At 43.0% G+C, this 26,491-nt stretch overlaps 1 protein-coding gene across 1 annotated transcript in view; it reads right to left on the reverse strand.

Annotated features, from left to right (window-relative positions):
- The window catches only part of LOC138265111 (calcium-activated potassium channel subunit alpha-1-like), an 82,395-nt gene that overhangs the window by 37,682 nt on the left and 18,222 nt on the right, over nucleotides 1–26,491 (reverse strand). The window contains exons 2-3 of the mRNA XM_069212654.1: nucleotides 22,436–22,660; nucleotides 22,083–22,260 (exon numbers count right to left, since the gene is read on the reverse strand). Of these exons, the coding sequence (XP_069068755.1) occupies nucleotides 22,083–22,260; nucleotides 22,436–22,660 (403 nt within the window). The remainder of the gene's footprint in view (nucleotides 1–22,082; nucleotides 22,261–22,435; nucleotides 22,661–26,491) is intronic.

The following is a 26,491-nucleotide window of genomic DNA, read 5'->3' on the forward strand; positions in this document are numbered from 1 at the left end:
TTGATCCGTTCAGGCTAGAAACAATTTTTTGCAGCATTTTCAGATTTTGCAGCAGATGACGGAATATGTGGAAAATTAATAATTTTGTGTGAAAATGCCACAGCTGCAAAATTTCATATTTCTAATGCCCCTGCCTAAGGAGAATTACTCTGTGCCCATGGAAACTACAGCACCAAAGAAGCCTTTATGGGGGAAATAAATTCCACAATTATCAGGGGGTTTAAAGAGCAAGGGTACACAGGTGATAATTTAAAAGAAGGTGTGAAAAAAGGAGGCGGTGTAACGCAAGTGGAGTTAAATTTTAGACTAGAAAGGAGAGATCCAATGGGAACAGCACAAAGTCTGATTCATCTCCACTTTCAGAGCTGAAAGGGGCGAGTGGCCATGGGTTTTGATGCCCCATCCAGACCCTCTTCAATGGTATTAAATATCAAGTAACTCTCTGCACATCTGCGTGTATGGATTGTGCCATGATGGTTTGTTCATGTGCAGCAGTTATTTCTACAGATGTCCGACCATATCTAGAGCAAAAGCGATTAAATCAGTTCATTGAAAATGAATCATAATATCTTGTATCTTTAAATTCCCACTCGGGCAGAATCTCCGAACTTAGGGTGGAGATCCGCCCGAGTGCTTAGATTCCACTCCAGGTGTGGAGAGTACACTCCGGGTGCCGAGATTCTGCCTCAAGTGCAGATGTAAACATACTAATGATGACTTACCTTTGTGAATACCAAAAAGGTGTAAACCAAAAGTCTACGTTTACCTTTGTGAATCAGGCCCAACATGTTTTATTTGGCGACATTTATTTTCAGTTGCATGGCAGTGAAAATGTGACTTAATAAGATAACCAGCAACTCCCCTAATAGTCAAAATATCTCTTGAGAGTGCATTTACAGTGCTGCACAAATTAACCCCTTCCACCCTGCTTTAGGTTGAATACATTTCCTATAACAAATACACACGAATAATGTGCCACAGAATAAACCATTTATGTGCAGAGTATAATGTGCTATGTATTGCCATTCTTAATGACTTGAGGCTTTGCTTCTCATGAGTTATGGCCCCTCCCTACACATAACACTAGTAATAAACACCATATTATAACCTGTGAATCTGTATATATATATATATATATATATATATACCTAGTGACAGTTGCCACTAGGTAGATACTTATAGTTAGGACCACGTTTCCATAGAAAAAAAGTGCCTTTTGACTTTACATCTTTGGTATATTTGGCACTGTTTGATGTATCTTCATGAAATTTTCCACAAAAAAGGGCCCCAGTGATTCTTGTTGCACATGGAAAGTTTTAGGGTGATCTGTCAAGCGGAGGCTGAGAAAAAGGGTGTCAAAAAAGTTGATTTTCCAAGTTAATTCCGATAGGACATTTATACACAACTAGAGCCCAAAGTGCTGAACAGAATTACACCAAATTTGGCAGAAAGGTAGCTTAAGGCACGCAGATTCTGCTTTCACATATTTGGTGTAAATCCATATAGTATTTTTTGAGAAATTTAGGGAAATCCAAATTTGGATATCTCTAGCCTCGGCGACTTTGCAAAGATTTTACAAAAATTAGCACATTTTCGTGAATCCGCATGCAAAAAGAAGCACTGTGATTGGCTGACCGCAACCTGACTACAAAGTTGCAGCTGCCATTTTATTTCATGGGACATAGTCTCATAGGGGTGGAAATCCTACTTTGAAAGTGGCATAAGGGGTCAGGGTGAAGGTACCCTGGTGCCAGGTGTGTGAGGGACAAATTCTGGTTTTAAAATAATTTTGCAGCACCATGCTTGGTGTTTGCGAAAATTCACACATTTTCGAGAATTTTTGCAAATTATTCCCAAAATATTTACAATTAGGAAAAAATTTGAAAGAGAAACTACAGACCCATTCATAAACTGATGTATTCATTCGTTTGCCATGCACAGCTCCATGTTTTATATCATTGATGAGATCTTGTACGGCATCCTTGATATTATCACTGCAACAGTTACAATAAAACTATTTAGAAGAAAACTGAATGGCGAGGGCGCTAGTTATAGTTACCGTAGGGCACAAGTTAAAGTTACTTGAAAGAACTCATACTTTAACTGTAAATTTATATGGTTTTGTATGAATAAATTCAGAATCTAACTATAATTTCCCTGAAAACCTTTGTTATTTTTTTCAGTGAGTCTTCCCAAGTTTAGGTGGACAGCAGCTCTTACATATAAGACCCTGCAATGCCAGCCACACTCTGGCCCGTATTTATACTTTTTGACGCTAAACTGCGCTAACGCAGTTTAGCGTCAAAAAATTTAGCGCCGTCTAACGCCATTCTGAAGCGCCATGCGGGCGCCATATTTATTGAATGGCGTTAGCCGGCGCAAGCAGACCGGCGCTGCCTGGTGTGCGTGGAAAAAAACCACGTACACCAGGCAGCGCCGGTGTAGGGGGAAAATGGCGTTAGGGCGTCTTAAAATGGGGCAAGTCAGGTTGAGGCAAAAAAAAGCGCCTCAACCCGATTTGCGCCATTTTTTTCGACGCCCAGACACCATTTAAATGACTCCTGTCTTAGTAAAGACAGGAGTCATGCCCCCTTGCCCAATGGCCATGCCCAGGGGACTTATGTCCCCTGGGCATGGTCATTGGGCATAGTGGCATGTAGGGGGGCACAAATAAGGCCCCCCTATGCCACCAAAAAAAATTAAAAAATATAAAAAATTATACTTACCTAAACTTACCTGAATGTCCCTGGGGTGGGTCCCTCCATCCTTGGGTGTCCTCCTGGGGTGGGCAGGGGTGGCATGGGGGTCCCTGGGGGCAGGGGAGGGCACCTGTGGGCTCATTTTGAGCCCCCAGGCCCCTTAACGCCTACCCTGACCCAGGCGTTAAATAGTGGCGCAAATGCGTGGTTTTTTGACCCGCCAACTCCCGGGCGTGATTTTTGCCCGGGAGTATAAATACGACGCATTTGCGTCGACGTCATTTTTTTAGACGGGAACGCCTTCCTTGCATCTCATTAACGCAAGGAAGGCGTTCACGCAAAAAAATGACGCTATTTGCCCATACTTTGGCGCTAGACGCGTCTAACGCCAAAGTATAAATATGGCGTTAGTTTTGCGCCGAATATGCGTCGAAAAAAACGACGCTAATTCGGCGCAAACGGAGTATAAATACGGGCCTCTGAATCTTGAATGTTGTAAGGTGGTCTATACAGGAGCAGCTCTCCACCCTAAACTCAGGAACTACCCAGATCCTTTCTTGCTTTTCTGTATAATTTATGTGCGACTTTAAGCCTAAACGTATATTATTTTGGTATATATATTCACTGAAAAAACATAGTTATCGTTATCAGCGCACAGAACAGATGCCGTACCTTGCACTCTCCACCATGTTGTTATTTTGACTTGTATCTGGGGCAGTCACTTCAAGCACGGTTTCTACAGCTGCCATGCGGTTCAAGTATTTGTTTAAGCTACCGCAGCACCAGTGCTTGTGACTGGATCCATGACCCTTCATATTCCTTTAAACACTGCTGGCCTATCTACGGTCTTCCACCACCCTTAAATCTTGCAAGGGCTGTGCAGCACTTGAAAAATGACCTTGCATCTTGGCGCGCGCGACACCTCTGCTGAGAACGAGGCGACTGTCGTCATTGCCTCATAAATTCAAGCCTATTCAATTAACACCATTTGCCAGATTTACGCTGTTTTCCAGAGACAGAAAAGAGCCCTTAAATTAAAGAACATTATCATCAATAAATACAAAACGCATTAGCGAAACAAGCACAGGACAGCGGCATCTCATCTTTACTTAGCCTGTGATAAAAATTGTTTATCTATCCGCGGGACTTATAAAACTTACTGTCTTCCCCATCCGGCCCTTGCGCTCAAAAACTGAAAAACATTTACTTCAGCCAGCGATTATCCTCAGTTGGATTAATTCACATCTAGAAGTTAATCAATAAGGAGAGTGCTGTTTTAAGATCATGCTGCCCGGATTGCACTGGCTTCCAGGCCTGCCTTCCATGTCGGCCTCGGTTTAGGAGAATGCTGAAAGCAGAAAACGCAGTCTGACCTATAGGCAAACCAGAAGAGGCCATGTGGTCAAATGTGTGAGGTAGACAGGTCTGAGATCCACTGACAAGTGTCCAATCGAATTTTGGATAAACCACAGTTTGTGGATGATATAGTTCAAATACTGACCACGTAGAAAGACAATAATGCTAGTTACTGGCCCTCGCAAGATTTACCTGTCCGAGTTCAAGATGAGGGTGCACATGAAGTGCAAGTGAAGCTAACAAGCATATGTGATTAGGTCAAGGTGCTGAATTGTGGCACGTCTATTATCTGCAAGGTGCCTAGACCTGTTACTGTGTCGGGCCTCTATCCATCAGCCATAATGACCAAGGGAGTCAAGGGAGAGGATTTGACCTAGCACTTATAACTACTGACTTTGGAGCTGTGGAATCAGGTTTTATCCTAACCTCAGCCCAAAACCTTGTGATTCTAGGCTAATCGCTTACGGCCTGATTTAGATTGTGACTGTTTTACCGCCAAGCCACAGCAGCAGTGGACCCAAGTACTCCATCAAGTAGATGGTGTTCCAACCACAGTATTTAGATGTGTTGCGGCTGAGACACAGACCGCCATTACGGAGAGCTCTTCCTAGCCGACAGGCTGGAGGGTTCCCACCGATTATATATTTAGATGTAACAGTTCAGCAGGAGGTGTTCTGGCGGCGCATTACTGACGGAGGGACGCTGCTGCGGAACCCAATGGACATCTAACAATGGCAGTGGCTATGGAATAGAGGTAAGTCTCACACACACACACACATCACACACACTGTACCTTGGCCATATGTGCTCACCTGCACAACATACTACACAACACACTACATACACACTATTATCCATTGGCTTTTCAGCACAATACGTACATGTCGAAAACACACACTGCCATACATACACACACTATTGGCACTGCACCCACACACAACACAACCATGACAACCAACACAACTATACACTCATCTACACAAACACACTCATACAAAATCACAACTACACAATTCATGACACTGACCATCACACAACAATAACACTCAACTGAATGTTGCACACAGGACGCAACCAAACATACACAACATCAGACCCATACACAAGTGACACACAATCTGACAATCACATCACCCACTCTAGCTCCCTCCACCTTAATCTGCCAATCCAATTGCACTCACACATACATATACTGGCTTATATACAAAACTGGAAGCAAAACATCATAGGTACAGGTGCCTTTGCCATGCGCACATGGACGTTTGACAATTGTGAATGTAACATAATTGTGGTGTCAGCATTAATTTGGCAAAGAATACAGACACCAAACTGAAATTTATGTATGTGTGCGATATGTGCCTTGTGTCAACTTGATCTTCCACAAAGCCTAAACCCAATTCTGAATGTGCAATAAGACTTGGGAAAGTTTTGGGAATGGCTAAAAGCCTGTTCAAAAACTTATTTTCATCTGTCTGTAAATTCCATAGGCCAGCAGAACCCCACACTCCAGCTCTACATCCACCAACTAACAAACACTTGCTGTTGTAAAGCTTAATCATTTCCTTGACAGGCTAATGGCCTAACCTTTTAGCAAACTTAAAAATTGCATTGCATGCTACTTTCATCTTCTTCAGTCTTTGTATAACTAGCCTGTCCCACGAACCATTTGCATCCAATAAGATGGCAAAATATTTACAGTAAGATACGTTGCCTATTGGAGTGTTGTCCATGTAAAACTGTTTGGATCTGGTGTTCCTCGGTCCACATGTCCTAATAAATTATTTATTATGGGTCACCTTAAGATTTGATTTAGACATAAAAACATTGAAACCATTTAAATGGCTCTGTAAACAATTTGCTGTTAAAGCTAAAAGGACCACATTGCCCACATGAAGAAGTACAGGGGCTGCGTGAGAGCCAATTTTCGTAACATCATTATTACAAGAAACTAAGAAGTCGTCCGGGGACTTATTATAAAAAAGAACAAAAAAGGGGCCAATATTCATCCCTGTTTGACCATGCTTGTGAATTTATTGACTTTGTACAATCCCAAGACTGGGTGTAACGCACCTTTGTGCTTGTATCACAATGTGGCAGCCATACTAAATCCACCACTGGGGGATCTGCTCCTGCCTGTACCATAAGTTCCCACAGTCTGTCCCTGTCTACCAAGTCAAAAGCACAGGTGAGGTCTATAAAACCCATATGTATGGCACTTCCCCTGGCTTTGACATACTCTCCAAGAACTAAAGTTAGGTTGAGAGCTAGCTCCACGGTCCCAAGACCTGGTCTGAAATTCTTTTGGGCTGGTAAAAAAAAGGAATTAGCCTCCGCACAACCCTCTAATTTACCCAGGATAACTTGCTCCAATTTTTTGGCAGATGAATCTACTAGTGATATCGGCTGGTAACAAGCAAGGGGGTTTCGAACTCCTTTTTTAAAAATAGGCACAATTATGGATTCCCACCGGGAATCAATTAAAATTACCCTAACAGCTGATCTTAGAACATTTCTGATTAGTGTGTCCCTAAAGGCAACATTATGCTTAATTAAACCTGTCAGCACACCATCGGGACCGGGCTCGTTCCTGCTAGCTGATCTTTGTTATGGATTCTAGGTCTATACATTCTATTACCCTCTGTGCATTTATATTGGGAAATTCTGCCCAGTTACCTGTTTCATAAGCTCTACCTTGATCAGCTGGATTTAAGATTTGGAAAAAATGCTCAACCCAGTCCCACTCGAGAATATGGAATTCTACTCCAGTAGCCTAACTTTCCATAAAAAATGGCCGATTCACTATTTCCCAAAATAATTTATTATCTTTCATTTGGGCAGCATTTTCCAGGTCCTCCCACACCTTTGCTCTAATTTCCTGCTTCCTGTGTTCACTAGCTTTTTTGTTATTTTTCCTAGCTTTCCTGATTTCTTCAGTGTCACGGTGGATCTTATTAGTAGCATTTTTAGGGAATTTTAATGTTGCAGTACAATCAGGGTGAAGCATGAGTATAGTGGTCCTTGGTGGCTTATTCTTAACTAACAAGCTTGATACAATTTCAAAAATGGCAACAAAGGTTTCCCTGATCTTATTTGGTTCACCATTAGGTAATAAAAAATAAGCAATTTCTTTAGTGGCCTCAGTGTACAGGCCGTTCGGAAACCTATTTGGGTAAATGTTAGCCCATTTGATGCAAACCCCTTTGTTTGCACTATAAAAAACTATGGGCTTTGACATAACTGGTGTACCAGAGTGTAAGCAAACGAAAACATCTAAAGCAATAGGGTTGTGATTGCTAACAGGGAGAGTACAAATTTCCCAGCCATCGAACTTCTGAGCCAAATCTAATGACAAAATCACAAAATCAATCGTAGTGCCTTTGCCTCTACCCACAAAGGTCATGGATTATCAATTGCCTTAATGTGAACATCTGAGGAGAAAAACAGGTCACAAGAGAGAACAATCGTATTCAAAGCTTCACCATACGCAGAGTGCAGAAAATGACTTATTTCTACCCCTATATCAATTGAGAACCCGCAAATGTGGTTCCCACTGTGAATTCATTTGGCAATGTTTGAGTCACCAGCCCATATGATTGACCTATGTTGGTTCCTATAAAACACAAATTCTGATAATAACTTCCCCAAATCCTGAATTAGCCCTACAGACTGTGCAGAGAAACAATTAAAATAAAAATGGATTAAAATCACATTAAAACAGTTTGACAAGTTAAGACTTAAAATTTGGTAATAAGGGTCAGAAGCTAGTGTTTCAACCTCCAAATTTCGAATGGAGCATGAAACAAAAATAGCAAACCCCCCCCTTTCCTCTGCTTGCAGAAGACAAGGTTGCAAAGGGAAAATATGATTTAAGCCATCAATAAAGACTGAATCAAACGCCTATGTCTTCTGGCAACATATTACACTAAAATTTCGAATAAAAGTCAACCAGTCTTCATTGTGAAGCTTCTGCCGGACCCCCACAATATTCCAGGACAAAAAAACACAGGTCCTGGTCTTGCATATCTTGGATTAAAGCAGTATTCAGGAAAACTGGTGACTGGGAGAAAGCAAGAGATTTATCTTTGAGTTCCATCCCGCCAGATTCTCTGTCCAGGATAATTGGCTTCCGGCGTCAATCATTTTCTGAAAGGCTTGACAGAGCTTCAAATCAATTTGAAATAAATAACGGGCCATAGATAATGTTTTAAGCCGGGGCTTTTGGCTTGAACAACTCCATACACCCAACTTCGGGGGTTAATAGAAGGAACTCAAGGAGCTGGTCCATATGGTAGAATATTTTGAGGGCAAGATACTTATGCACAATAGAAGAAAACAGGCACAAACTCGGCCCTTGAAATTTAGGACAACACAGTCCCCTTTACAGTTTTCACAGATGTACACACCCAGTTTACCCAACGGGCCATACTGATTTTATTATGAATTTCTGGATGACCATCTGCATGTTTCATACAAAAGGTAGGCAGCTTTGTTGATAAGACTTTGACAGTCCTCATATACTCCTTCCTTCAATGGTGAGAATTCCCTCTACCACAAGTGTGAAAGGAGTACATTCCAATGGTAATATGCAGATTCGGAGTTGACAGTTGTGATGGGTGCTGGCGGGCCATGGAAGAGGCAGTTCAGCCTCATTCGATTCCCCTCTAGAGGTATGGCTTGCATGCTCTTGCATGCTTCTGCATGTCCTGAATGTCACTTAAATTGCTTATAATCCCTCCTTCCTGAACACTAACAGTTTCAGTGAACCTAAAATTATCTCAGTGTTCAGATTGTAATGAGGTAAAGACATCCTGCTGTTCCACTCCAGAGAAAAGGGAAGAGAGAGAGGGAAGTCAAAACGACCTGGACCCTGGCAAAATGACCCAGGTACCTGCCAAAAAGAAAAAGGGTAGGATCAGTGGGAAGCCCACCCAGGACTCAACGGTACGGAAGGAAGCAGAGCCTGAGGGTGATACCCCGAACTTGCATGGGAGGACATTGCTGCCCTGGAGTCCTACCCAAGTTGACTGGTTTGGAAACTGAGGCAGGGGTGCATCCCAGGCAGAGCCTCCCCCTCCCCTTGCCTTCACTCCCTATTGTGGAAACACAAATTAAAAGGGTGAGTACTGACATTGTTGGGCCTCTTGACACCACAATTGCCCTAGGCAACAGGATTATCTTGGTATTGGTGCACCATGCCATATGGTACCCAGAGGCCACTCCTCTAAGGGTGTTGACTGCACCTGCAGTGGCCAGGTCACTGATGGGCATATTTACTCAAGTGGACTTACTGAAGGAGTTTGTGTCAAACCGAGGTACTAACTTTATGTCTGCCTACATGAAGCCCATGTGGGATAAGTGTGGGTTCACCTACAAGTACTCCATACCATATCACTCACAGACAAATGGGTGTATTGAGAGAATCAACAAGACCCTGAAAGGTATGATTAAGTGTCTACCAGAAACCATGAGGCATAAGTGGGACATCCTTTTGCCATGCCTTCTTTTTGCTTATAGGGCAGGTCCTCGTATGGGAGTGTGGTTCAGTCTTTTTGAACTTCTATTTGGTCACCCTAAGCATTGACCTCTCTGTATTGTCAACGAGGGGTAGGAAGATGCTCCAAAGAAACACTCTTAGGATGTAGTGAGCTACCTGTTGGCATTCAGGCCCCAGATGAACTGTTTCTGTGTGTAGTGATAACCTGGAGGCCAGCCAAGAAGTGATGAAGCACCCCTGTGAACAGGAGGCCACTCTGGGGAACCAACTAGCCCCAAAGGTGTGGGTTATGGAGCCCTGGGACATAAAGGTCCAATGGGATGGGCCCTATTAGTTCAAGGATAGGAAGGGTGAGGTCCCCTACTGGGTGGACCTCAACACACCCAGGAACCACTTAAGGGTCCTGAATGTGAACTGCCTCAAGCTTACTTTGAGAGTTCAGAAGTGATTATGCCCCTGGTAACAGATGAAGGGGTGGAACAGTGACCCTCTCTCTGACCTGCTATCTCACAAGGATCAGGGTGGGTCAGTGGAAGGAGGTGTCCTCTCCTCTATCCTGACCCCTGATCAACACAGGGACTGTTGGCAATTGTTGGGAGCAGTTTGCTTCATCATTGTCACTAACCTCAAGACTCACCACTATGTTTACCCACAATACTGACAACAGGGACAGAATGCCTGACAAAACTAAATTCACAGGCTGTCTGACGAAGCGAGAGCCATTATTAAGGATGAAGTATAACAGCCCTTTGGTCCTTTCCAGTGGTTCTGGTACCCAAGGGTACCCCACCGGTAACCACACCAGAACTCCAGTTCTGTGCGGACAACAGAGTGCTCCAATCAGTTACTATGGCCCCATCCCTCAAGCTGATGAACTCATCAACCGGTTAAGAAGTACCAAGTTCCTGAGCGCGTTTGACTGAGATGAGGGTACAGGCAGATTGCCTTAACTGAGGGGCTAAGGAGAGGTCTGCATTATCCACCCCAGAGGACCACTTCCAGTTCTGAGTGTTGCTCAATACGCCTGCTACCTTCCAGATTTGGGTCAGTTGGGTCCTAGCTGGAATGGAGGCTTTCAGTGCTGCCAATCTAGCCACATTGCTCTCTTCAGCTCCACTTGGGAAAGCCACCTGTTCCACCTGTAGGAAATGCTTCAGCCCCAGAAGGCAGGCAGGTACACAAGGAACCCAGGCATGGCTTCACCCTGGTTAGGGCCCATCATCTGGATATAGCCTCCTTCACACACAAAATGAACCTGACAAAAGGCTTGCCCTGTCAGTTGTCACCCCCGACAGTTTAGAGCCTTGACATAGGATTCAGAAAGAACTTTTCAGAACCAGATGTGGGGGTAGGACAGGGATTCCCGGAACAGAAAGCTTGCTATAAATATTGAACCTCCAGAGCCAATCACCAGAACACTCCTGGACCTGACGAAGTTACAGAAGAAGGTCTGTCCCACTGCCAGAGGACTGCCCTACTGCCTGAAGACTGCCTTGCTATCTGAGAAGGAAGATTGGACCTGCTTGCCTTCACCCTGGACCATCCAGAGTTACTCTGAGTTAATGTAGAGTTGGTCTACCGCCTGTGGACGATATAGGGATACATATGTTTCATAGGCTTCCATTCAAATGCTTAGCTGACCTGCTACAACTGGTTCTGCCTCGACCAGCATATGGACCTGCCAAAGCCCTGCTGGTCTACGCTGGAGCGAATCCCTGATTCCCAAGAGGTGCTCACATGTCCTAGATCTTGGCTGGCATTAGGGTGTATAAAGGTGGAAATCCTGAAGTTTGGTCTCCTCGTAAACAGGCCCATTCATGCCAAGACTCTGCTGCCCATTACGGCCACCAACACTGAGCTCCAGTAAGACCCACTATTCCCATCAACAGTCATGACTGACAATGTGAGACCTGCATTTTCTGCTATAGAAACGAAAGCCCATGAAGTAGCCAGTGTGTGGCTACAGCAATGACCGTCTGTGGTGCCTGACTGACTCTTCACTCGATAGTGACAACCATTCACAATGCTTGACCTGCTCTTGCACTACATTGGTGATCATCCCGATGCCCAGCCTTCTCCTCGCTGCCTCCCCTAACATGAACAGAACTCTTGAGCCAGACTTAAAGGTAAATTTTCAGCTGGACTTATCTGGTCCCTTTATCTGGCCCATATTTCATTTTGGTCAGCCTGAACTTGTGACTTTCCCATGTTCTAAAATGGCCAGATGACCACAAGTGGCAATTTGTGCTTCGAGGTGCTATTTTCACTAAAAACTTCAAAATGGAATTTCTAAAATTCTACTGATTGGAATTTTGTTTTGGTATGAATTTATTTTGAAAAATTAATTATATTTTTCAAATTTGGTTTGGCATATTTCTTTTATGTGTTTTCACTTAATTACTGTTTGTTTGTTCTATAAATACTTTACACTTTGCCTCTAAGTTAAACCTGCCAGCTTTTGTGCCAAGTTATCAGAGGGTTAAACACAGGCTAATTTTGTGACATTTGTGGTTGATCCTGACAAGGATTGTAGTTGCTGCCTTAATGGGGCTTCCACCCCCTCAACAAATAACCCAGTTTCTTACACACATGAACTGTTTTCTTGCCTTTGTTTGCATTTGTATTTACATTGATATATTTGTACTTATACATTATTGAACTTATTTCTGGAATTCCTGTGACTCTCTCACGGCAGACCTAAGTTTGTGGCCTAACAAATATTTGTTCCCCTTTATGTGTAAAGTGAATTTAACAAGCTTTAGAAGGTGTTAGATATTCAGGGGTGACATTTTGTATTAAGGGTAGATCTACCAAGAGAACGTGAACAGGTCTCGGAATGTTTATGTCATGCCATTATGAGGCATGTCACAGTAGTCATTGCAAAGCCAGGAAAGCAGAGAAAAGTCCATCTAAGGGAGCTTGGCTTTTGTGATGATCTGTTCTTTTGTATAAAAAACACTACATTCCCTCATGATCAACACCTAACAGTCATTAGCAGCTTTATTTCAAAAGGGAAACAGAAAACAAAGAGCTTTCACAATTATTTATTTGAGCACAGAATTCTACCAGGAGAACTATAGGACTGAGTAATGACGGAGGATCAGGCCCAGTGGATAGTGACTTAATTAAACAGGCATTTGCAATGCAATGGGTCCCCAAGTTGCTTGACTTACAGCCTATTAGCATTGTAAAGTCCTAACCAGACTTTATGGCCACATAAAATGAAAAGTAATAGTTTTACATAAGCGAGTCAATTTAAAGCGCCACGCTGTGAGCATGATGGAGCGCACAAAAGGACACAGAAGTTTGCTTGCAGTCAAACCTATAAGCAAAAGTGCAATTATCCATGTAACAGTGTTGATGCCACGCAAAGCGCTCAACTTGCCCACTGAGATCGCGCTGCATAGGAAATAAAAATAAAAAGTAGTCCAGAAACCATGCTGAAAACATGGACCCTCATTAGTTTTCAGTAGTTTACTGGTGTGCTCGAGGAGGACTAAACACCAGAAAAGGCATGACGTATGAATGCCTTTCACAAATAAAATCAAGCAATTTTTAATAAGCAAGCGCACAAACCAACGAAACTGATGGACAAGTGGTGGGCGTGGTTAGAAGCCCACAGAGGGATTACAGCAGGCTAGAACATTTGTGCGCTCAACCCTAAAAATGGTAAAAACATTTTACAATTCTCAGCGAGTTAGTCATTGGAAGGGCTGTTGCATTAGTAAAGGCCTTAATAACCAGTAACATGGGGAGGAGACTGTTCACAACTTTCACAAGATCACAAGATCCATTCTAAGGACAACAGGCCAGGTAGAGCTCACAGTTTGAGGACCAGATGATATAACTGTTGATGTAACTGTTGATATAACAGTTTGCAGTTGAGAGCTTGTATCGGTAGTCATGGAGAGCAATTTTCAGAATTTGATTGGCTGTCTCACTGTTTACATTCCAATCAAAGTGCTGATAGATGAAAGACCACTGTACATGGAATTCATCAGCAAACTATGGGGGACTATGGTTGTCTGGTCTATAGTGGAGGCCAACGCACTTGAAGAATAGTGGAGTGGGTGAAGAGGTGTGGGGGAAGTGTGCGGGGGGAGAATGTAGGCGGGGAGGTCCCAGAAGAGTTTAATAATTAAAGAAATTCAAACCTACCTGGTGCTGCCGGCCGCATTGCACGCCTCTTCCTAGTCCCAGAAGCTTCAGTGACTCCCTGTGCAATCCCCGTGCTGCTCTGATGCTATTACTAGGCATGAGAGCACCATGGGGAACTGCCTGAGTGGGCTGGTTTACTGCTTGCTCACGCACAGGGAGTCTGTTCTGTTTCACCAGCCCAGCTGTCAAATACAGCTGGGTTGGAGAAACCTAAGTGTGCATGTTTGTTTGGCATGTGTACTTAAGAACCTCACTTCACCCTTCCTCCACCCTCCCACGGCCCGCCCCTCCCTGCACACGCTAGCTCTGAGCCAGCAGCTGAAAACTAAATCAGTAGTGAAAATCGCTTTATTTTTCAGTCGTTAGCTCTGAGCCATTGGGGCAAATCTCGTCCGCCATTGCAGAGGAGCCGCTGCTGCTGGTCTATGACCAGGAAAAGGAGAAAGTAGATGACTGTGTCATCTCCCTGAAAGGGTCTTGAACAGCAGCGAACGACCTGTACCACAGCTTGCATTCATTCATGGAAATAATAAAATGGGTTACAAATGCTGCTTCTACGCTACAAAGCCCAGTGAAATGTTTGTCAATAAGAAGGCACAAGATGATGCTAAGCTCTCTCTGGCTCAGAGTAATTTAAAAAAAAGCCCCACTTATTCTATCAATCTAGATTATTGTGTCACTTTATTCCGGTTTAAGGACAAAGACTGTGGGATAGAAGAGCCCACCCATTACTGCTCATGGCATTAAAAGGCTCGAGATAGTACAAGTCACGCATATGTCACTGCTGACATTTTTGGCCAAAAAGACTATTGATCAGGTGTAAAATGCATGTCATAACAAACTAGCCGACAGCGTCACAGGCATAACTGAATTATTACATCTAAACGAAAAAGGGAAAAGGAAATAGATCAAGAGGTATAAGGTGGGATGATCTAAAGCGTGTTCTGTACTATGGGTTATGCTAGAACCACAAATTAAAGAATAACTCTAAGTTGAGGGACTAGTCAAATAGAAACAGGTCCGAAACCGAATGATGTGTCTTGGAGGAAGCTGTAAGGATTGAAACTTTAAATCTCAAAATGCAGCTCTCGGCATTTGGTGCTTTTAAACACTGACAATGTCTCAGAATTTTTGCAAGGGTGGGTAGAGATCTTAAAATCATGTTTCAGAGCCATGTCTATTCTTTCCGAAATCAACAAAAACAGACGGGTGACCCACTTTTTTCTAATATAGAGGTTAAGTGGAAACGCGTCTTCATTTGTGCTCAAAAGATGGGATGGGGCACGGTATGTTTACATGGGAATAAAAGGTTAAAGAGATAGCCCTCCTCTGTAAACAGTCCAATATTTGCAGTTATATTTTAAGACACTCTAGTCAGGGTAAGGGAGATAGACAGCTCATATAACCCCTGCTCACCCCCTTGTTAGCTTGGCACAAGCAGTCAGGCTTATCTCAGAGGCAATGTGTAAAGTATTTGTACACACAGTAACACAGTGAAAACATCACAAAACTAGTCAACACCACTTTAGTAAAATAGCTAATATTTATCTTAGTAAACCAAGACGAAAATGTCAAAAAGTTAACACGTTTTAAAGGTTAAAAGAGTCCTATTCCTGACAAATCAGTGGTTGTATCCTTATAACACACAGAACCTTGGATGCATCAAAAACAAAGATGACATGGGCTGCAAAGGAGATGATGCATTGGAAAAGCAAGCGATGCGTCAATTATTTTCACGCTGGACAGGGAATACATTGATTATTTTCCCGCTGGACTAGTGATGTGTTCATTCCTGGCTGCGGAGTAGCGCCAATGAAGAGAAATGACACCCAAGGATGCTGCATGGAAAATCCAGATGCACGGCAATTATGGATTTGCGCTGAAGCAGGCAATGCGTCAACTTTGCAGCTGTAAGCCAGGCACTGCATCAATTGTTCAGCCATGATGCAGGCTCTGCGATACGTTTTCTGCTGCAGCTGCCTCGGTGCATGGATTTTCACTCAAGTTACCAGCTTCCACTTCCAAGGGCCCAGAGACCAGATTTGGCACCACTTGACAAGTTAGGGTTCTCAACAGAGGAGCCCAGGCACTGGCAGGTGAAGTCTATGATGTCCCCGAGACTTCACAACACAAGACAAGTTCAGTTCAAGCCCTTGGAGAACCTTGGAAAACAAGATGTAGAAAGTCAAGTCCTCTCCTTTCACTCCTAAGACAGAAGCAGCAAGCAGCAGGCCAGCACAGCAAAGCAACCTGCAAAGTGGCAGTTCCTCCTACAGCATCCAACTCTTCTTCCTGGCTGAGTATCCTCAATCCACAAGTGTTCTGAAGTTGTGGGGTCAGCAGTCCAGTACTTATACTCTTTTCTGCCTTTGAAGTAGGAAAAACTTCAAAGGAAAGTCTTTGTAGTGTACAAGACCCTGCTTCTCCCTGTCCTGTCCCCAGACACACTCTAGGGGGTTGGATACTGCTTTGTGTCAGAGCAGGCACAGCCCTATTCAGTTGCAAGTGTCAGCTCCTCCCTCCAGCCTAGCCCAGGAAGACCCATCAGGATATGCAGGACACACTTTAGCTCCCTTTGTGTGACTGTCTAGAGTGAATTCCCAAACAGCCCAATGGTCAGTCTGACCCAGACGTGTATTCAGAAGTCAGGCAGAGGCACAAAATAGTTGCACAAAAAATATGCCTACTTTCTAAAAGTGGCATTTTCAAACTTACAATCTAAAAACAAACGTTACCAAAAGATATATTTTTAAATTGTGAGGTCAGAGTTTCCAAACTCCATATCTGTATCTGCTCCCAGTGAAAACCCACACTTGCAACTGGTTTTGACAGCCTGTGAATAGGCAATCCTCATGTTACCTTATGGGAAAGATAGGCCTTACAAAAGTGAAAACCAAATTTTGCAGTATTTCACTATCAGAACATGCAAAACATACCAGTACAAGTCCTACCTTTTAAATACACTGCATCCTGCCCATGGGGCTGTCTTGGGCTTACCTTAGGCGTGACTTACATGTAGTAAAAAGGAAGGTTTGGGCCTGGCAAGAGGGTACACTTGCCAAGTCGAACTGGCAGTACAAACCTGCACACACAGACACTGCAGTGGCAGGTCTGAAACAGGTTTACAGGGCTACTCATGTGGGTGTCACAATTAGTGCTGCAGGCCCACAAGTAGTGTTTGATTTACAGGCCCTGGGCACATATAGAGCACTTTACTAGGGACTTACCAGTAAATCAGATATGCTTCAGATATGCTAATCTTGGATAAACCAATCACCAATCCAATTTAGACAGAGAGCACTTGCACTTTAGCAGTGGTCAGATGTGGTAAAGTTCCCAGAGTTCTAAAACCAGCAAAACAGATCAGAAAAATAGAGTAAGAACACAATGGAACTGGACATTAAGTCCTGATTTTTTTCTTATGTCACTTGGCCCTCATAAAATCACTAAAATAATTGCTATCACTACACCCAGAGGGATTCTTTCTATGACATGCTCAGTACACCTGGATCTGATAAGCCAGTTTCCCTTGGGTACTGGCTCTCTAGTATGCCAATCCCCCTGATAGTGGGGGGACATCTGTAGCTCTCCAGACAGGCATGTGCACAATTTGATGAATGTATTCAGGAAAACGCAACATTCCTCCTCTGCCATGAAACCTACCTCATTCTACAAGACTGAAATGTAAAGTATGCATGGAGCAGACATGCCCTCCAGATTCACCCACAGATTGTGTGCTGCTGTACATACTCTTCTTCAAATCCAGCTGAAATCCCACAGGAGAATATTCATACCCTTGAGGACTTTTTCAAGTTTCTTTTACGAGACAGGAACCCCATCTAAGCGAGACACACCATTAGTCCCAAGAGAGAGCCAGTGATTACAGCAACTACTGAAATGGTTTGATTACTGTGAGTCTTATTTGGAGTGGCCACTGCATTCCACATTGTGTTGCTTCGTTCTTTCTTTCCTTTCAAGAGTTCAGCCCGTGGCAGGACTCAGCTTGTAGTATCATACATCCAACCAGTGCGTGGCAATCACTCTGATACGAAGGGAACATCTGGAGCTCTCCAGACAGGAATGTGCACAATTTGATGAATGTATTCAGGGAAAACGCAACATTCCTGTTTTAATCCTCTGTCTGCCATGAAACCTACCTCATTCTACCAGATAGAAATGTAAAGCATGCATGGGCCAGATATACCCCCCAGATTCACCCACACATTGTGTGCTGCTGTACATACTCTTCTTCAAATCCAGCTGAAATCCCACAGGAGAATATTCATACTCTTGAAGACTTTTCCAAGTTTCTTTTACAAGACAGGAACGGCCCAGAAAGGAACCCCCATCCAAGCGAGACACACCGTTAGTCCCAAGAGAGAGCCAGTGATTACAGCAACTACTGAAATGGTTTGATTACTGTGAAACTTATTTGGAGTGGCCACTGCATTTGACATTGTGTTGCTTCACTCTTTCTTTCCTTTCAAGAGCTCAGCCCATGGCAGGACTCAGCTTGTAGTATCATACATCCACCCAGTGCTTGTCAGTCTGAACAATTCCCCATAACTGGCTTCTTAACCCCAACCTCCCACCTCTCTCAAGGGTAGTGCCCAGATTCACATATCATTGCCAACAACTAGTGCATAGGCCTTCATCACTACCATCTTACTTCAAGCCCCAAGTAAAAGCAGTAAGCAGAACACTTCTATTACCATCCACCTTTGTTACTAAGTGCTAAAATCCATTAAATATGATTTCAAGACATTGTTGTGTTATTAAAAATGCCAATAAAGATAATTAAAAAAAATATATTATTTAAAGACTTGTATATTAGGATTTATAGAGTGAAGCGTACCATAAACTATACCACCAATATTCTATTATACTTCATACCACTTTTATGTACGGTGCTCACTGCCTCTCAAGACTAATGGCCTAATTTAGTGGTTTGACAGGCAGGCTAAGACTTAAGATGCACCGGTGGTTCTGTCCTGTCTCACTTGGGAAACTGTGAATTTCCCAGGGCATCATAAGGCTTTTTTCAGCTAAAGTGCTTTGGAACACCTTTGGCCAACAAAGATTGCCCTGTTCGCAATGCCATGGTAGGAGGGCAAACAAAAAAAAACAACATCTGGTTCCCCACTCACTTTTTTCTCTCAGTGTATGGAAGGGGGGTATTTTTCTTATTTTTCATGTAGAGAGTGATTATAACTAAGCTCATCTCAAATCTATTCCAACGTGCTACTGTTCCACCTCCTGGCGGAGATCAGACATATATACTTTAAGAAAATCAAGCACTGGCAATGCCAATAGGTCAGGCTTATGAACAAAAGTTCCTCTTGTGTCACTTAAGAGTTTAGGCACTAAATAGGTCATGACACGTACTCTGTCACTCATCATTTCATTTATATATCCACTGACTCATTCTTGCATTCATACTTCGACCCAATTGGAATAAAACAGACACAAATTCAACATCACATGGAATGGTATATGTTCTTTGTGGCTGCCCACCTCCCACTTGTGCTGCTGCCAGAGAAGGTGAGACACAATAACTAGTTTAGTTCGCTAAGACACTTTTACAGCATTACACAGTCATGTGTGTACCCATGAATGTTCAAGCTCAGGCGGCTGGATAAATAAAACAATTGCAGCTGTGTTGAGTGCACACATGTTTTGGGGAAAGCACATAACATCTGCCACGTATGTTCCTGGCTCCCAACAAGTGGATGGAATCAAAGGCCCTCTCACATAACTAGCTGGTGACAGTTTTGCTGTCCCGCCAGACTAAAAAAAAGAAAAAAAAACAAGGGTAAGAGGCAAAAGGGGCAAGAATTTAGTAATCAGGACATCTTAGTTTCCCACACCTCCCACCGCACTTACGATAAAGAAAACAAATAAGTGGTAAAAGAGGGAGTGGCAACAGTCTTTATTTGGGAATTACTAAGGGGTCTAGAGCAAGGGCAAAAAATGGGACAGTGGAATCCCCATGAGATAAAAGAACAAGACAGGGGCAGGAAGTAAGTAGGACACAAACAGGAAAGAGAATGGTGCAGAAATTCTCTCCTTAAGGTGCGGAAAAGGGATTTTTTTACTAAATGGCAACTTGAATTTAATAAAATGACTAAAAAAGAGGTACTTCTTTTTCCATACATAACATGTAAGCTACAACGCTTGTGACACAAATTTATAGATTCTACATTTTAGTAAGCAATTTTTATTATGGGACTTTTTTTTATATACAGTTGTCTCATCAAAAGTGGTCTGAGACACACATTTTTATTTATTTTATACCTGAAAAACTTGTAGGTAGTCAGGCGAATCTACATTGGTTATTCATCTTTCACATGTATTTTTTGTTTGTATTTTTATCTTTTGAAAGTCATATAATTCATTGCACAGAAAGGTCTTTTTCAAATCAGGTAAAAAAACCTGAGTGGTTCACATACCTTAGAGGTGCTTTCTCTATTAAAGTGTTAAAAGAACAAGGGTCTGAGCTACAGTTTGGCAGACAGTTTGTCTGTCAGGATCACAAAGTACTTTTTACTCTGTTGCCCTGAAGGACACCTCTTTGGCCACATTTAGAGGTCTGTCACCCCCCTCTGAAATCTCTACACATCTACAGGAACTGCAGTCATGGCAGTTTCTGTCATTGTTGGAAAAGTTTGACAGATGTCTCCTTCAAACATGGTGGCCAGCCATAAAACGTTTCCACAGATTTACATTTTTCAAAAACAGATTCTGGAAGCGGGAGTTCGTTTTTGAAAAATGTAAAACAAATGGCCCTCACACCAAAGAGTGATCTCTCATGGTGTGGAGTCATTTTTTTAACTTTTTAATCTTCACTTTCTGGTTTTACCTGTACGTGACAATAGCAAAAAAAGCCATCTGGCTGTCTACTCTAAATGAGACCGATGGTTGTATGGCTTACCTCCGGTGGCCTGTACTCTAACAGGCCATTGGACAGGGTATATCCGTATGTTGAGTGGGTGGGTGACTGAGAGTTTGGCTTTGAGGGTACTTCATCGCCGCAAAACTCTAAATTATCCCTTAAGTAATTAGTGAACATATGCTCTAAAACAAGCAATGGAAAATACAATTGGTCTGGTTTGGCAAACTGAAGTGATGATAACTTTATATTTTTTTCAGGCATATGACAGAAAAGCAAGAATAAAGGAAAAAAAAACATAGAGCAGCCTGAACGTGGGGTAATACACTTGCAGTTATTTTTTTATTTTTTTTAATAGTTAACCATTTCATGTAATTCAAATGAAAGTAAGGATGCTTACTAGAAGACTTGTGCACTTAGAACAGGTATAGAAACCCTTTCCACTTTTTGTTTGGTCGCGATTCTTTCTTGAAATTTTTTCAAAAGTAAAAAAATATTGAATAACGTACAAATCAGTCTAAAAGAGTGTTTTATGTTCATGAACAAAATATTCAATCAAAAAAAAACTGGAAGGAGATGGGAATAAGGAAAAAACTAATGTCAGATAGTAAAACAATGAAGATTTTGTGGCATATTTATAATGCCCTAGCGCCACCTTGCGCCATGTTAACGTCATTATTTTTTACATTAATGTTGCCCAATGAGGCCGAAATCCCTGTGACTTATTTACACGGTGGCGCAATGCATGCATAGCACCACTCTGTAACCCTTTGTGCTACATTAGGCTTGTGACACGCATAATGTATGCAAAGGGGGCATTCCCCCCATTAGGGGAGCCCAAAAAATGGCGTAAGGAAATCTATGAGATTTCCTTGCACCATTTTTTATGTCACTTTTAACGCCTGCTCAAGAGCAGGAGTTAAAAGGGGGGTTCCATTCTTTAGAATGGGGCCCTATTTATTCTGCAGGAGTAGCACCAATATTTTGGTGTTACTCCTGCAGCATACATCAATAGCGTCATGAAAAATTATGCTATTGCCCCCTACCCTGTGCCATGGTGTGCCTTATTTTGAATATGGCACACACACGGTGGCGGTAGGGGGGTGAAAGGGGCGCAGTGAAAGTGGCGCTCACTTTCCAGAAATCTGCCCCTATGCACCATAATCACTGGTTCAAACATTGATAAAGTAAATAATATAACAACAAATGACATATATTAATAAAAAGAATAAAGAAATGTATACATTCAGTACTATATCCCTAATGTATACCAGCTGTGGAACTGAAGTGCACATATTTAATGATTCAATACATGTACTTTTAGGTATTTTTTACCCACCTCTTTCCAAAGTTCCAATCCTCTCTTTTCCAATCACATTGGCCTATGAAATATTGCAATCACATTTTAGATTACTGAATGTGTTGTTATGGCCTAGGTAAGTTATAAGTATAGGCATTATAAAGGTGGCATAAGAGTAAGTCTCACCTCTGTGTGAAATTTGACCTTTGACCTGCATGGACTGAATGTTCAGTGTAGCCAGGATACACTCTGCATCCTCCAGGCAATGATTGTCCTCAATACGAGTGTCCATGGAAAGGATAGCACACATGGAGCAAAGGTGGATATTCGCTGCCCTCAAATCTGCACGGCTCAGCACAGTACCCTGCACAAAAAAGCAAGATTAAATATCAATCATACTCTAACAGTGTTAAGATGCATAAAAATATGCTAGCTGGCTACATGATGCCCCCAAGTGGAATGTAAATTAATGAAAACCATGTTTCGATCAAAAGATGGAACTCAATGAGCTCTGTGACAGTAGGCCTTTCGTTACTTACGTCAAGCACTGCCAGTTTGGGAAAGTTGTGGATGAATGGCCATTCCCGCTGCATGTAGTCAACAGATCCAACAAACACAATGTATTTCAGCTCTTCATAGGTGAAATTGCTGGCCCGTAAGGGCATCACAAAGTTCCTCAGGCCAGTTAGCGAGGAGGTTCCATTTCCAAACACCCCAACGATTATATGATTCTTAAGATTCAACAAAGAGAGATCCTTGCGGCTCTAAAAGGCAGGAAAAACTATGTTAGGTGGGTCATGTGTAGCTCAGCTCATCTTGGTTAAGGTGACTCATTCAAAAATGTGGTCCCTTTTGTGCCTCCATCAACGCCACTAAGTAAAACACACTTCCCAATTAGTCTGAGGCATAGGCCCTCATTAGGTGTTTGGTGGGGGGAAAAAGCTGCCACCCAGACCACCAGTGAGGTCTCCTTCGCACTGGGCTTATTATGAGTTTCCCGCTAAGCCAGCCCACTGGCCCAGCGGGAAATTCACAACATTGATGCTGGCTCGTAATACGGCTGGCAGCAATGCTGTTGTGCGTTGGGTGCACCAGCACCAGTAGCGCAAATCACTTTCTGCAAAGCAGTGATTTGCACTGCTCTGGTGGATTGGAACCGCTGGCACCGCCAGTGGCAGTGCCAGCAGTCCGACCATAGCGCTTTCGCCACGGTCGTAATGTTGCGGTCAGACTGCTGCTTTGTGGGTGGTCCAACTGTGAGCCTGGTGGTCTGGGGACCGCCATTGTCATAGTGAGGCCCATAATGTATTTCCATAATCTAGGTAATCTGGAAATGCCTTCACAAGCACCACTAACTAGGTAAAACATGTCTCCCGATTAGTCTGAGACATAAGGTATTTCCATAATCTAGAATTGATATACAAAGGCCTCGAGAGGAGCGCTGGAGGATTTTCTCTAGTAGTGTAGTGTCAAAACTAAAGGAATGGGCTTGACCTTAGCAGATTTAAGACCGTTTTAAGTGTGGTAAGAGGTCAAAATTTAAAGGAAAAAAAATACCCTGGCTCAAGGTAGTCTTAAATTACCAAAAACATGGAAATCAGGCCCAATAGTCATGAGGTTATTTTAGCCAGGATAAACTGTCTTGATGTTGTTTTATGTCAGGGAAAATGTCTTCTTAAATAAGACACACTTACTCCAGTTTACATAGTCTAGAACCGGTTAAATGCATTAGTAAATCAGGCCCATATGTTTAAAAGATCGTATCTTATTTAGAAATACAGTCCACACTGACCCTTTCATGGTGCCCAGAAACAGAGAGATGGGGGCAACCGGATTTTAACGAAAATTAAATTATTTGCACAACATTTTCAGCTCCGGTCATTTGTGCCAACAACCATGATCGAAGGTAAATTAGTGTGTGCTAAACGTACATTTTTATCAGCATTCATGTCAAAATATTTGTTACATGCCAATAAATGGCTGCAACACCCTGCAGCAGAGCTCACGAAGAGCAAATCAACAATGTGTTAATATACGTATTTTTAATAGTGTGCAAGTAAAGTTTCTGGGCTGCCTTTCGAGAATGAGAGAGAGCACAACTGCGCCATATCTACTTAGAAGTAGCACAGATGTGCTTTCTCCCTTCCCTGGTAGACTTGTGGCTTCCATACACCAACACAGGCAACCCTGAGCCATAATGTCTGCAATATACTAAGCATAGTTTTTGTGCTGGAAGGGGCCCTATGCTTTAAGGCATTTTCCTCTTTTTAAGTGTGCTGCACAATACAGCACACATGCAAAAAGATAAAAACAAGGAGAAATGAAAACATTTAAATTAAGCACGCCTAAAAAAGGCACAGGATTATGTTACAAATCCCTGTCTACAATGTTTTGTAGACAGGGTTCTGCATCAAAACCCATGGGTGGTTGCATGGTCACACCCATGTACCAACCATCCTCTGCTCCCTTGATGTAAAGTAATGCAAAGTAACACAAGGCAGTGCAAGTGGTGATTTGTGTTGGTTTGTAAATCCCAGCAGAAGATCTTGCATCGGGTTGCATAAAAAAAAAACACCACAAACCCAGTGCAAGATCTTTGTACATCTGGGTCTAAATGTCTTTATGTGTGTCACAACCCCACTTCGAGGATCATTTACAACCACCTTTCAACAATGGCTATGTTTCAAAAAAACACAAATTTACACTTGTAAACGTTTACCACAGTACAGTAAAATGACATGAGAAAAAGTTTCCTGCCTCACATTTTACACATTGTAATGGCTTTACACAGAGAAACAGCTTTTCTAATAGTCAAGGAACCCCTTCATTGTGATTTTACCACACTTTACAAATGTAACCCCTTACATCCTGGATTCAGTTTTTTTTTTTTTTTTTTTTTAAACAAATTAAAAAAAAAGCCATGTTATAAACTTTATATTCAGAGTGTAAAATAATTAATTTTACAATTGTTTAAGGATGGAAAAGTCATGATGACTTATATGAGTCTTCATGTGGCGTGGGACATGGCTCATACCACACTGGATAACATGAGTAATAAATAGCACATTTGGGTGGTGACTGCAATCTAGAGGAGCTCCACCACAGCCTGTGAAAACCTGACCTAATCTGGCAGACATGTTGGGCATAAGAGGACTGTACAATGCTTTGGGGCTCTGCTGCTGACCCCTCACTTCACTGGCTTCCCCCAACTGAGCTGGCAAGCTGAGGAGGACTCAGCACTCTAGAGGAGCCCTTGTGGGGTGAATAGAGCGCCCAGTGAAGATGACTGCTGAGAGCTCGGTCTGGTGCCAGCCCTGCAGTGGTTGAGAGGCAGGCTCTGCTAGGGCTGGGAGGACTCAAAAGCATCCGCAGACTTGCTTCGTGAGGCACGCAGATGGCAGGTTCTCCACCAGAGCTGGCAGCACCCCATGGTGTCAACATTGACAGACCTCAGCCTGCAGAAGAAAAGGCTGGTTGCAGGTGGAGTAAGGCAGCTTGAGGCAGTTCTTCGAGATCTATGAGGCAGTTAGACCCAAGCAAACCCCTGATGGCCCTCGGGACACCATGCAAGACCAATAGGGCTATGCTGCTTGCCCCCACTTCCTTCGCCTCCCTGATTGAGATGGTGGCTTTTTGCTTGACTAGAGAGATTGCCACAGCTGCTGGATGTAATCTGGTTTGGCTTTGATACTGCAGCAAGTGAAATACAGGATCTAAGGGAGCCAGAAGGACCTAGGGCATCTGTAGATCTACCTTGTGCGCCATACGAACATAGGGCTCATCACCGGGGGCTTACTGAGCCCCAGCAGATGGTATTGACTGCTTGTGGCCTGCGGGGAGAGGGCTGGCCATGCATGATGTAGTGTGGCATGAGTGAGGCCCCAACGCCCCTACAAGGTAAGGATGCAGTAAACCCACTGCAGCCCAGTGGACACCTTGCATGGAAGCCAGCATATCCTAGGGTGTCACACCTTCTCACCTCTCCCTAGACACACCAAGACACTACACATAAACTGTCTGGCTGTGGGTGGGGTAGGGGTGGAAGGCCTTGGCAGAAAGGGCTTCGGTTGGGGATGGAGCATATGACTTTTAGGATCTCTAAAATGTTCATTCTTTCAGCCAATGTGAGTTGCCTGGCAGAAGTCCAAATACTTCCCTGGGAGCTGACTGATCGTGCCCCCATGATGATCAAACTGTAGCACCCCCGATCCCAAAAGAAGGGGGACTTGGAGGCGGATTGCCTGCGGGCTCCAGGTCAGAGATTTTGCAGCATAAATCAGACGCCACTTAGAAGAATACTTTATACTTAACATGGGTACGCTCTCCTCACCTTTCACTCTCTGAAGGTGTGTGATATCAATCAAACTGGCACCAAACAGCATAAAATGCATGAGTTGATGAACTTCGAAGAGCAAATCAGATACATGAAGGCTTGACTGAGAAACACTTGTGATGTACACCTAAAAAACTCCATGGACATAACACGCCTCACATTGAAACAAAAACTATTAGACTCCACGGCCCATACCATAGTCACTTCCCAATTTTGAATATATGAGATAGGAAATAAGTCTGTCAAAGTTTTACACGTTCTA

The sequence above is a fragment of the Pleurodeles waltl genome, chromosome 11 (genome assembly GCF_031143425.1).
Source record: "Pleurodeles waltl isolate 20211129_DDA chromosome 11, aPleWal1.hap1.20221129, whole genome shotgun sequence".
Classification (NCBI taxonomy): domain Eukaryota; kingdom Metazoa; phylum Chordata; class Amphibia; order Caudata; family Salamandridae; genus Pleurodeles; species Pleurodeles waltl.